The sequence below is a fragment of the Motacilla alba genome, chromosome 2 (genome assembly GCF_015832195.1).
Source record: "Motacilla alba alba isolate MOTALB_02 chromosome 2, Motacilla_alba_V1.0_pri, whole genome shotgun sequence".
Classification (NCBI taxonomy): Eukaryota; Metazoa; Chordata; class Aves; order Passeriformes; family Motacillidae; genus Motacilla; species Motacilla alba.
This window is the reverse complement of record NC_052017.1, coordinates 43,553,675-43,567,163: the sequence shown is the minus strand read 5'-3', so window position 1 is coordinate 43,567,163 and position 13,489 is coordinate 43,553,675. Positions and strand designations below refer to the sequence as shown.

The following is a 13,489-nucleotide window of genomic DNA, read 5'->3' as shown; positions in this document are numbered from 1 at the left end:
CTTAAGTTTTTGATAATTTCTTCCTTTTGTTTATTTCATAAAACCCCCTCCATGGCCAACTATTTCCCTTTTGTTCATTCCCTTCCTCTACAGTTTGCCTTAATACCAGATTTTACAAGTTTTGAAGATTATTCTCTCTCCCTATTTCCCTTGTATCTCCATGCCACTCCAACTTAACTAAGGGAAAGAATAAAGAGCAGGAAAAAGTGTTTATACATGGAGAGGAGAAGAAAAACACATTCCTATGACAAAATATCCCTTAGTATCAGAAGTGAACATTTCTGGTTCACATGATTTGAACAAACTTTAAAACAGCCACATTATAAGAAATGCCTATCAGCTGTGAGCAGGATTTTATTTCAGTCATGGGGTTTACAAAATAAAGCAATATTGATTTTAATATGTTCCACATAAAAACAAAGAGCCTCATATAAATATGTCATTTGGGTTGCACAGATAATTGAATAGAGGAAATACCAGTTGAGTGCTCAGCCTGAACTTTTTCCTTACTCATACATACTAAAATAAGTCAAATTACATAATACTTAAATAGGATGTATATTACATTCCATAGAAATAAGCCTTTGCCAAAGTAGTATTAAAATACTATAATAAAAGCTAATTTTAATAAAGATTTTTAGTCCTCTGTAGAACCTTCCATCAGCCCCAGCCCTTGACAAAGAACAGCTTTGGCCTCACAACATCCCTGTGAGGTAGGTTGTTGGTTATTTTGGTACAGCTGGGGAAACTGAGGCAAAGTGAAACTAAATTACTTGAACATAGCAGCTCAGTAGAAAACCTAGGCCAAATCCCACTCTTGGTCCCATGCTTCCCATGCTCTCGCTAAGAAATGGGCTTGGCTTCTTTTCAGTGCACACAGTTGTTTTAGATTACACTTTCCAATCCAGTATTCCAGACACACTGCTGTTCCTGGTGACTCATTGATACCGTGGTATGTTTTTAGTATTTGTATTCTGGCTAACCAGAATTTTGCTGAAGTGAACACTGAACTTCATTAACCTTGCTGCATCAACACATACTCTTAAGCAACTGAAGATAAACCCATGATGAGTACCATTTAGAAGTTACTTCGTTCATAACAAAAGTCTTCATAGCTATTTGAAACAATGTCTCAGCCTTTAATCATGCAGAAGAGAAAAATTATTTTCTTAAATACAAAATTTATTTCCTAAGAGGATTGTTGAGCCATCTTTAATTTGTCCTCAGTTCTTGTTTTAGGCAACAGGTCAGCTTCATACCAATGCAGAATCCTACCCTCTCTCTGAATACATTCTCCCAATTCATTGAAAGGAAGAAATAAAATGGGCTGCCTTCCCCAAGTACTGAACTTTACATTTTTGCTGATTTAAAGTCAGATGAATCTGTCACATGTGCAAGCAGTGCCTACCCACACAGCACTTGTACTGTCCAACATCTGACACTCCACTCCCTGCCTCAGGCTATGCACTTAAAGCTGTCATTTAGAAAATGGCCCTCCTAATCCCTCTCTTCTTACAGCACCTATGTTTTATTTGCATCATTTCCACTCTCCTTAATTGATTTATTTATTAATCTTCCTTCCTGCTCTATTTCACTTCAAACAGAACGTGGCAGAACAACAGGTGATGTTTGAGAAGCCAAACTTTAGATATACAATTGTAATGACTTAGACTCAGTTCTGATTTCTGCTGTCACTTCTTCCTCCAACTGCTAGAGCTTGCAGGGTCTTGTATTAACCTCAATACAGACAAGCTGTCTTTTTAACTTCTTCTGGAGTTTATCTGCAAATATGTCAGATTCCATCCACTCTGTACATACCTAATTCCTATACCTGAAGTTTGAGTACTCTTACTGTTTTCTTATACTGCCTCATAGAAGACCCTATTTAACATTAAAAAGAAGTTGTAACATTAAAAGCTGAAAACAGGGAGAGAGAATTTGGGAGCTAAGTTACAGTCCAGCAACAAAACCTGGATTGTGGCTGTTCATAAAGATTATATAGTACTCAAGGTGGTTTTGGTATAATTTAGCTTCTTGGGCCAATGAGGTATAAATTTCTGACCATGTCAATATTGGAGAGAAAATTACTACCTTTTAAGTAAGCGACCTTATTTAAGCACATGAAACCCTATTAATCCCTGCTCCATTTTAGTTAGGGTATTTGAAAGAAAACCACAAGCAAGTTTAAAACTGCTCAAACAGGCAGAAATTAGAAAGGCAAAAAGCTACAACTATTGCAAAAGCTCAGATAAGCAAACTCCAAAGATGTGCAGCCCAATCGAATTTATATTGTGTTTACTTGACCTGAACAACACAGGGGTCTCAGCCATGGTGTGGTCAAAGTTTCCAAGAGCTGACAGATGCAGTCAAATACCAAAAGCCCTATTCCTTGTGGTGTCAGGCCTCTAGCTCAACTGCTACAATTAAATATTCACCTAAGTTACTGTGGACATGACTGGTAGAGCTAGCCACAAATACAAAACTGAAGTAACAGGAGACAGTCACTTTTAATTGTCAATTCCTCTTCATTTTTGAATAAGATTGAACACGACACAGCTAGACTGGGAGAGAAGGGCAGGGGCAAAACGTAATCCTCTCCTATATTTATCATCAGCTCAAGTAAATACAGATTCCAGATACCTACAGCAGGCATTTGGGAAGTCCAACTTTACTAAAATTACCTGGTTTTCAGCATTTTAACATCCTTAAATACAGACTATCACTGAGAAACACAAATCCAGACTGTTATTTTCCCAGTAAGCACTGGAGATGTCCATGTTCTACCAGCAAATTGGTAACTTTATGGCTGTGTTTTATTTTAAGCCAGAGAAAGTAAAACAGAACCTTTAAATTGGGAATTAACAAGCAACAACCCACCATAAAAGCATGTCACGTGCCAGGGAGCCCCTGAAGCACAACTCCATGATACACAACTCCATGATATGGACTCCTGAAACACAACTCCATGATATGGACTGGCATCAAGAATCTCATTTCTACAACTGACAACCCCTCATTTACGGAATAAGCCTTCAACAAGCATTTTGAAGGAATGAAAAGGACATTCTTAGCATGCCTTAAAATAAAAACGCAACAAACCAGGATAAAGTTGGACTTCAGAGTCTCCAAAGCATACTGAGCTTCTGCAGAGGACTGACTCAAAATTTCAGGCATGCAGAGCAATTACAAGGCAGATACTGACAACTGGCATTTTGATAGCTGCTGGCAGCGATACTTAACATAAGAAACACTTCTTTTAAAACAGTTTAACCTTCTGTACTATGGAAATCCGCTGCATTTCTGGTTTGTTTTCCTTATGCCTCCAGAAAGAAACTGGAATGATATGCCTGAGAGAAGCCCCCAAAGGAACACCTTTAGTTACCAGTACCTGATGGGCTCCAGTGATAGCAGCCATGCAGAGGTTACGGTTTTTTTCCCCATTCTTTAATTCAGCAGAGGTACTTTTAAGTGAAGAGCTAATCAAAGCTTCACTCATACTCAACTCACAATCTCAGACCAGTCCTCTATGGTGGGAGCAAGAAGACACTGTGCCAAGTGGCAAGCTAAACGTCTATGTATAAATAAAAGCTTTATTGATATGCACTGCTTGCTATAAGCTCTGAAACAAGAGCCCACCTGACCATAAGGACAATTGCCCGCTCCAAGGCCTATCCCTGAAGAGATCCAAATGTTCTGTTTCCTCTGCTATTGTACAGTCATGAGCTCAAACTAAAACGTAAAGACTCACTAGACTCCAGAATCCATGTATATTTCCATTTTATTTGATTTGAAACTTTTACAGGGTTTTCTTGAACTGCCAGGATTCATGCCCAAAAATCTCAAATAAAGGTGGTACAATGGACAGTCTCATCTACCCTTCACACAGGAGACTAAAACTCTATTCATGTGCATTAGTGATCGCAATCTCTTTAGAGCAGCAGGAAAAGCATAAGACTTCACATCTCTACCCCATCAAGTGACATGTCCATTTACCATGAATTCCACAGAAACTGTGACAACAACACTTTTGCTGGCAACAATGGATTTTCAAGGAAGATACATGGCTCAGAGTCCAAGGTATTGGTATCAGTCTTTCAGTGGGGTTTTGCTGCCAATTGAAGTCTCTGACTTTACAAATAGTCTCTTGAGCCCTCTCTTTACTAGCAGCTTCTAGCAGAATTTTTATGGACAGTTAACTCCGCAAGGGCAAGGCCAGTTGTAGTCTGTGCTCAAAAGAACCAGATGAAACCCCAGCCCCACTGAAGTCAACAGCAAAATCTGCATTGACCTCAGAGAAGTAAATTTAAAGCAAGTCAGCAGTTAGTCAAAGGGAACCCAGCTGGGCGATTCCTGAACTATCCTTACCTTCTGCACATACACGTACTCTGACACACGTAAGCAAGCTTTGTTTTGTTCCCTTGTTTTTCTTGCCATTGGCAACTCTTATGGATGTTGGGTCTATTTTTTGGCATTTACTCTGAGAAACCTCAACACTGGAGCACACCACTACTGTACTTCATTTTGCTTCTGGTGTAAAAATTCAAAGAAGAGAAAAACAGTTACAGCAGAACACTTCTGGTACTTGACAGGTTTGGTTCACTGAAACAGTTACAGGCAATGTCCTATATTCCTCGTGTACCAGTGCCATTTTGCCTACTTCCACTAAATTAAGTAACTTTAACAAGTCACTGCCTTCCATCATTACTAAACTTTCTGACTGTGAATAAACACCATTTATGAGTGATACTTGGAGGACTGCTGCCTCAGACAGCTGCACGCTTCACAGAAGTAGCCAAACAAATCAGGCTTACCAGCTTTAGTTAGCTCTCTGTATGTTAAGTTATTCTGTTTACCGAGTAAGGATCACTCCTCAATAAACAAGTAATTGTTTTTGACAGAAGACAGTTTTTATCTAGTATCGCTACTGCCACATGTCTCATTATTAAAGGACTAATTCTGAAGACTGTAGTTGGAGTCTGGATACCTCCATGTCCAAGTCTTAGTGCTTTTAGGGTGACAGAGACAAACTTCATGACAAAAACCAAAATAAAACCCTATTTCACTACAACATTTTACCATTATTTAAATATACTGCAAATCGATATCAGAAACAAGGCAGGCATTTCTTTTGTGGATAATAGAAAAAAAAATACTTAGACAACTTAGAAAATGGCTAATGCAAACAAACCATTCAAACCCATCATTCCTCAAATCTGATACTGAATGAGTTTTAATTTGTTTTGCAGTTACTTCCGTACAGCACTCTAGAAAGGTAAACAAACTACAGCTCTGTTGTACTTGGATAGTGTGAGTGGTATGGGACGCTCCAGAAGTCTCTAGTAGGCTATGGCTACACGTGACAGGATTCCTCAGAAGGGGAACGAACAGGTTTATCATTAAGGTCACTTAAATCTTTGTTATAGCAAATTGGAACCAAATGGCTGACTTCTGCAGGATTTCTGACAGGAATCCAGTAGAGCTGGTTTCAAGTTTCAGATGGCCACTAAAACAGCTGTAACCTTCTCTTCCAGAAGTTGTGATCCACATGGTGTCCACAATGAGTGCATCAAGTCTGAGGTAGTCAACCTTTACGAAGGCTCAGTATCTGAACATAAAAAGATTTTGAAATGACCACTGGCTGTAGGTATCTTTCTGAGCAATTAAAGCACACTGATGACTCTTGTTCAATCATTTACATTAATTTGCCCCATATCCAATGGAGAAGTTGCAACATATTATGCTTCCACAGTGCAGGAGAACCAATCACTTATGTCAAAGCAGTCTGCACTTGCTGCAGTAGATCCAGCAGAAATAAGGTGGCACGTTCATCATAGCTGTTAGCTGTAGTTTAGTTACCTTAGTAGAAGGGTTACCAAAAAAGCATTCCTTAATTGTAATGTGTGTGCAGCTCTACTGATCCCCAAGCACAGCATACTGGTTGTCTAGCTGAAGTTTAAGTGCCTGGTTTTTTGAGACCTCATCCCTACCTCTAGTTTTGTATTTTACTACTTCAAAGCTCTTCTCCAATTCTTTATCCCTATGGGAAAATAAATGTAATCAGTAAATATCTTGTCACTAACTTGTGAATTTCTAGTCCATTTCCACCCCATCCCAACAAAAACATTACCAACACAGAACAAACACTAAGATCTAGAGTTTAACAGAACACCTAAACATCCCCAATCCAATCTTTTAAAACCTTATCTCCAAAATAAGCTCATCACCCAGTACAGCTTACATTAACATTCCCAAAGTAAATTTAAGTGCATTTATGAAAAATAGGTTCTAGAAAGCAGAAGTAATTTTCTAGAACACTCATTCAGAATTTCATCTTGGCTCAATTTGCACCATTAAAATCACAAAGCGTGAATAACAGCATGTCTCCTTTGCTACACCAAAAAAAAAATACCCAGAGGAAACAAAGCTTCTTCTAAGCTGCATTAAACAGTAACATAGCAAGCAAGAAAAAAAACCCCAATAACAAAAAACCACCCCAAATCCCCCAAGTGAATTAGGTATTGGCCTAGCCATCTCTTCTACTGAGAATAATGTTATAGAAAGATCAGGACTGAAAGACAGGATGAGCCCAAAGTCTTCAGCACCACATAATACAAAACACTTCAGCAAAATTGGGGGAGCTCATCTCTGTAAATCACAGCTCAGACAGCAAGTGTATTGATTTGTAGTTATACTGCACTCCTCCAGTTAAACCACTTTCACATCTCTAACAAGAAGGCTGCAAGCTCAGGACTTCTACATCTCTCTGCTGAAGGACGTAACACAGAGCCTCACCATGGCTAGCCTAGTGTCTGAGGGAAGCAGATGCTGTCAGTACCAGAAATACTCAGTGAAATCCTTCAGCTGTCAAAGAACAGAACTGGCAGTCTTTTGGTTTGGCTATCTCACTGTGCTACATCCTATGAAAGTTATTTCACAGGAACAGAGTTGGACAATACATTTATCACCCCTTAGTTATTTCTTTCCTACATGGAAAGATTCAGGCTTAAGCACTAGGACAAAATAAGAACTTAGAGAAGGCAGTTTGAAATCTCTTGGGGAATCACTGGAAGGCACTTACTTTCGACTGTCTACGAGCTTGGCGGTGGACTGCAGTGAGGGGAACTGTGTGTCACTGTAGATCTCTGGTGGTCCTTGCTGTGCTCTCCGTGGCCGCCCGCCTTCCCTGGCGCCTGGCGGCCGGTACACGCCACCAGTCTGCACCGGTTCTGGAGTTTCTGTAACTAGGAAAAACAGCAAGATTCACACATGAGAACAAGTCTCATTCATAGCTGAAAAGAACCCAAAGCAACCAACACACAAACAAAACTCCAGGAAATCGGGTGTCACCTAACTTAACCTACACTCAGTCAAATTGAAACGTGGCTCCAGAGTATTGTCTCTCAAAGTTTAGGGAATCTGAACTACTAAGGACTTCATGTTTCTTGTTTGCAATTTATTAGCAACAATTTAAACACATTTAAAACAGATCTAAACACATAATTATATAGATGCCAAATCTAATTAAAAACACCCCTCCAGATGCAGAAGGGACTGCCCAAACAGTTTGCACTTAAGGTAAAAATCTAAGATGAAATAACACTAATTATGTTTACCTCCTTTACAAACAATAAAGAACATAGGCTATTTTTCAATTAATTTCTCAGTGGAAAAGAAAATTCTGAACTCAGAGGATGACTAAGTAGTTTATCTCTATTGATGTTAATAAACTGTACTTAATAAAAAATCTGAATCCTATCCTAGTTCAAAGAATCAATTTTGCAATTCACGTTCTCAACATTTTAAGAACTGGTTTGAAAAGTGTGCTACTAATGGCCACAATAGATCAGATGCTGGCTGAACATCCACTGCAGTGTTAAAGCAGCATTTTTAGATCAACAGAAATGCTTCCAACAGGTATTTTACAGACTGCAAAACAGAGGGATGTTCTGCAAAGACAGACTGCTTCCCATCGTTTTGAATTTGGAAATAAAAAACCCCTTCCACATGTGTTTTAAAGTATCTGACAGATACTTTAAATTCAATTCTGTTCCTCTGATCCCTTGACACAAAGCTTTCCTTGATGGCTGGCATGCCAAAATAGCCATTAGTTCACTAAAGGGTGTCTGAACAGGAGTTGCTCCTCTACCCACTAAGCAGCTTAATTCAACCTGATGCACTTCTGATTGGAGAAAAAAGCAAGAAATTTGAGTTTAATTTACCAATTGGTTCAACGACAGGGGCTGGTGCAGGAGCTGACTTGTTCCAAGGACCAGATGATCTGTCTACACTACCACCACTACCAGTCTCTTCCCAACTGTCACCAGGTTCTTCTCTTTTTTCACTCTCATCATCTTCTTTTTCACTGAAAGAAAAAAACAATCAGTAGCACCCTACAAACATAGGTTTAAGATTTGCAGAGATTACACAATCCCCATAAGACAAGATTTCATGGCTGCCATGCTGAAGAGACTAAATTAAACTAGACTATGTTAGTCCTGTAATCACTGTGCTAGCAATTCCATCTGAACAATTTCTGGCATGCTGCTACATAACTTGGCAACTGAAAAGGAAAAAAGCTCCTAAAGGAATAATAAAAAAAATCAACTTGAACAAAGTGATCAAAGAAATTGGCATCTTATTTTGAGCAGAAAGGCTTTTTTCTTACTAACACAGACATGCATTTGGAAGGGATGACAAGATAAAGCAGGAAAGGTCTACAAGTCCAGCTTCCATAAAATGCTTTGGTCAAGAGGAAGAAATGGTGGAATAGTGCTGAAAGTTAGCAAGTCCTGAGCTCAGTTTTCCTATAACCACAACCACCTGAGAAACAACCTTATATGTATGGGTAATATACAATCCACGAATAAACTCAGATCTCTTTTCTTAAAGCAGGCAAAAAAAAAAAAAAAAAAAAAAAAAAGAGCACAAGACAGAAAAGCGTAATTTTTTCAAAGACAGACCAAATGCAAAAGCTCGGCTGTATTTTATTTAGACTATTTTATTTTGTATCGATGTAGTCAGACACACAAATAATTTGCTGGCCAAAGCTACCACAGAAAGCTGTGTGGTAAAATAGGACAGATGTGGAGGGTGAGGCTGTTGAAAAGAATCAAGACACTCGTCTCAACAGCAGCGTGTGAATTCAGAAGTTTATAATTCACCAAATCCTGCTAAGCATGACCTGTGTAAACTTTCTGTGTAAGTAATGGTCAGAGAACAGAAAAAAAAAGCCTGTAAATGGCCTTTCACTGTTCATCCAAACAACCACAGTAAGGTGGCCCAAGGGCCTAAACACCTTATTTTAAATGACAGTCAGAAGCATTGTCTACAGACTTAACTACAACAGAGCAAGCACAGGGAGCATCCCCACCACCAGACTCTCTGTATCTTTGTTTCATCAAAGAGACCTCCAAAGATGGATAATTTATAACCTCTAGTGGGTTTTTCTTCCATTTACTTCTCCACTCTTCCCCTGAATCCACTAATTGAAGGGTTACAAAATCCTGTGGCAAAAACTTCCACATGCCTGAAAATCTGCCACAGTATGAAAAGTATTTGGAATGCTGGCCTTTGTCTGGAAAACCAAAGTAGAGGCTTTTCAGTCAAACAGCACCAGCAGTCAGTGAAGCTGCAGCTCACTGGCTGTCTAATCAGACATGTGATTATCCACTGTGACACTTCAGTGCCATGGACAGCTTGTGGGACAAATTCATGCAAATAGCCCAAAGGAGTAGTTAGCTGAAAGGAGTGGGGGAAATGCTATGATCCAAAAGAGTATATAATTCCAGAAATGTCAGACCTGCTCAAACAGCGAAGAAAGCATCTATTGCACTAGTTACAGGTAGGCTGATTTTAAGATGACATTATTTTGAACATCAATACCTGGACAATGAGGATTATCTGACATTCTCAGTCAACAACTGAGGTCATAAAAACCCTTCTTCTGACCTGACGAAAAGTTTTTTTTTTAACCAAGACAGACATAAGTAGACTACTTTCCACCAGACAACAGGAAAAGTCTCATGAAAAAACCAAACAAGGAATCATGGATTAGAGTCATAAATCCTGTGGGATTTTATCATGGGACAGTACTCTTACCAACTGTATTTTTGGTTTTTTGAAATTCAAGAGCAATGGTTCAGGAATTTGCTCCCCAACTGAAGATGCTGAGTAGATTGAGTCAGAATCCCTTACAGCGGTCAAATGATTCAGTGGGAATTACTATCCTGCACTACTCTGAGAAATTCCTACTTGACTATCTTTATGGGGCAAAATGTTAAGCGTTAAAAAAAAAAATCCTGAGTCCCAAACAAAACAGATAGATCTGTTGAGTATGAACAGAGATTTAGGAAATAAAGAGAACATTGGCAGAGACTAGTCAAAGTTAAATTACCCAGTAGCAAACTTGTGCACTATCAGAAACACATCAAACCTCTCTTTAACTGGACGCCATGAAAGCAGCTCTGTAGAAAAAAACCCACCCTTTTTAGACACTGGTAAGGATTATACTGAAGGAAAAAAAAGAAAAAGTAGTACCTTATTTGCATGGACTGAACTCTAAGACCACTATAATCAATTTCTTCCTTTTGTTCAAACTCCTTCCAATCATCCTCTTCCTGTAAGAAGAGAAAAATATAAGTTGTCACTTTGTCTGTAACCAAAGTAGAAAAGAAGAACATAACTAAGATAATACAAAATAAAAAAAAACACCTGAGGGTGAAGGTACAGTTCCAGGAGAAACCAAGCTGTGTGCCCCGCTGCCAAGAGGGGAAAGGACTGCACGCCCTCATCCCCTAAATTACTGTGTGTCACCTGGGATGCACCTGAGAGCTGACTTTAACTCACTAGAACAGCTAAGAAATGCCCCAGCAAGAAGTCATTCAAGCAAAGAAAACCACATCACCTCAGCAAAAACACATCAGGAAATCAAGCAACAACACAGTATGGAACACGACCCTGCAGTCATGACCAGGGCAATACAAGAGCAAGACCTCTCCCTTTCACTAACAGGAGGCTTTTCCAACAGCTTGAATGCACACAAAGCTTTAAATTCACTTTTCCATCACCTATTTCGTGAGCCAAACAAAAAAGAACATTTGTAATAGCTTTCACTGGATTTATGACAAAGATCAATAATGGTACATTTGACTTTTTCACATTCACAGCCACATTTACAGCCTTGTTTCCTAAACAGTGTTTTCGTAACAGTAGAGAGGTCAGCTTTAAAACCACAGCAGTCTTAGTACACAAAATATGTGTCTCTTTCAAGAGAACCACTTGAGGGTTTTAAAATGAGAGCTTCTTTGGGGAAAGAGGGACTCACCTAAGTGGAGGCAATTTGGTCCTACTGTGTCACCAGGAGATCCTGGGATTATTAAGGTAGACCAAAAATGAACCAGAACAGATAAGCAGTCCTCCCATGTTCCCAGTCCCAGCTTTAAGACACACACAGCCTAATTAGCAGTTTACCTAATTCTTACACTCTATGTGAAATGCAGTTACATTCCTCCAAATAGGAGGACCTTGTGAGCAAGGTCTGCCAAGGGTACAGCCCCCTTTTCCCTGAACAGCTGAGAATAAAGCTGCTTTTAGAGCCCTGTGATGGGATCTCCTAGACAGTCAATCTCCAACAGAAAAAACTTTGACCTGCTTTAGAGTAACAGCAGAAGTAGGAAGTGACCTCATGTTAACTGCACTGCCTGCTGCAGATTCAGTCTTCTGGAAGAGCAGCAGTCTACAGTTCTAAAATCTTTTACATTTCTTAAATCCCTATCTCCATGGAAACATTCGTTTCCAAGCTAACATACCTTTCATGTTTAATGACTTTTGCTTCTAATCCAAGTACTAGCTCCAGCCTAAGCCAGATATTTTGCAAGCAAGCGAGCAGAAGAGCAGCTGAAAGATTAGCACTGACCTTGATCTACTTAGAAAGTTACTGCACATGTCAAGCTCCCCAGGTGAAACAACAGCAGGAAACAGCAGAGTATTTAAAATTCATTTTGAAATACACAGCATTAGAGCTCTTGCATCAATCTAGCACAACAACATAATATCCTTTAATCACTGATACTCTACGCAAGCATGAAGGAAGCAAGGTATCTAACTTCCAAAAACCCTTTCACAAGCCATCTTTTTATACTCTGAGAGTATAAAGTTACAGGGATAAAGAACCAATTTGTAGCAGTAAGACAGGGAACACATCCTCGGATTACTACGTGCTGAAGCCTCCAAAGGAAAACAATACCAAGAGACAAAAAACCCAAACCAGAAATATAGATAAGTAATTTTTTAGGCCCCATCTGTCCAGTCTAGAGCAGACAAATATATAACAAAGGTACTGCATGTGTCAAGCTCCACAATTTAAAAACGATCAGGAAATAGTAGAGAATTTCTTAAAATTAATTTAAAAATATACAGCATGAGAGGTCTCATAATTAGTTTTGGTTTAAATTCAGTACTTCAGTGCTGATATTGCTGACAGCAAGAACAAGGGCGGAGGAAGAAACAGAGAGCTACTAACTCAACTACGGACGTTTAAGCTTCTCCTGCATTCTCATTGTTTCACCGTATTACGCTACCAAAAAAAAAAAAAAAAAAACCACCAAAAAAACAACCCAAAACAAACAAAAAAACCTATTGGCAGCAAAACCCTGCCTGGCAACGAGGCACAGAGCTCGGCGGACTCTGGGGGAATCTTATCGCCAAGGCCCACATGCCACGCTGCACAGCCCCATGTGGCACCTGACGCAAACCTCCGGTTCCGGCCGCTACGCCCAGAAACCTGGGAGTGCCGGGCTGAGCCGCAGCTGCAGAGCGGGAAGGGACCCAGCTTTCTCGCCTTCCCCAGGGCAAGGACTGCCGACGAAGGCTGCCCCCACCCCTCCAGCAGCAACAGAAGAGGCGGCGGCGCCCGCCCGGGGCCCCGGGGCGGGGCCGGGAGCGCCGCCAGCCCCGCACGGCCCCGGGCGCCGCATGGCCGGGCGGCGGCGGCGCCCCCTGCCGGCAGGAACCCGCGGCCTCCCCGCCCGCACCTTGCTCGCCGCCTTGGCCGAGGAGCCGCCGGCGGCGCTGGAGGCGGCGGCCGCCCCGGAGCCGCCGCCCTCAGTCGGTCGCGGGGTCCCCGCGGCCGCGCCCGCCGCGTTGGAGCCGGCGTTGGAAGCGCTAGAGGCGGCAGCGGCGGCGGCACTTCGGCTGCTCTTCTCCTTCCGCTTCTTCTTGTCCCGCTTGGCGAAGAAGTCGTCCAGGCTCCGCTCCTCGGTCTCCGCCATGGCGGTGGCCGGGTGGGGAAAGGAGGGCAGCGGCGGCCCGGGCTAAGAGGTGAGCGGCGCGGCCCTCCCGCTGCTCGGCGAGCGCGGCCGCCCGGCTGCGGCTGCTGCGGCGGCGGCGGCTGCTGCCCGGGCCCGCCCGGCGGCCCGCGCACCCCACGCCTGACGCGGCCCGCAGGGAGCGGAGGGGCTGAGGGGAGACGGGGCGGGGCCGCGCCCCTGAC

At 41.5% G+C, this 13,489-nt stretch overlaps 1 protein-coding gene across 5 annotated transcripts in view; it reads right to left on the bottom strand.

Moving 5' to 3' along the window:
- Positions 1–13,489, bottom strand: part of CDV3 (CDV3 homolog) — a 16,520-nt gene extending 3,031 nt beyond the window's left edge. Inside the window, exons 1-5 of one of the 5 annotated variants that reach the window (XM_038125356.1) lie at positions 13,032–13,489; positions 10,537–10,616; positions 8,220–8,362; positions 7,079–7,241; positions 324–6,037 (exon numbers count right to left, since the gene is read on the bottom strand). In XM_038125356.1, the coding sequence (XP_037981284.1) occupies positions 5,911–6,037; positions 7,079–7,241; positions 8,220–8,362; positions 10,537–10,616; positions 13,032–13,268 (750 nt within the window). In that variant the 5' untranslated portion in view covers positions 13,269–13,489 and the 3' untranslated portion in view covers positions 324–5,910. Of the gene's footprint in view, positions 1–323; positions 6,038–7,078; positions 7,242–8,219; positions 8,363–10,536; positions 10,617–10,710; positions 10,764–13,031 lie in introns of those variants that run through there. The other 4 variants (XM_038125383.1, XM_038125374.1, XM_038125394.1 and 1 more) reach the window with 4 other exon arrangements.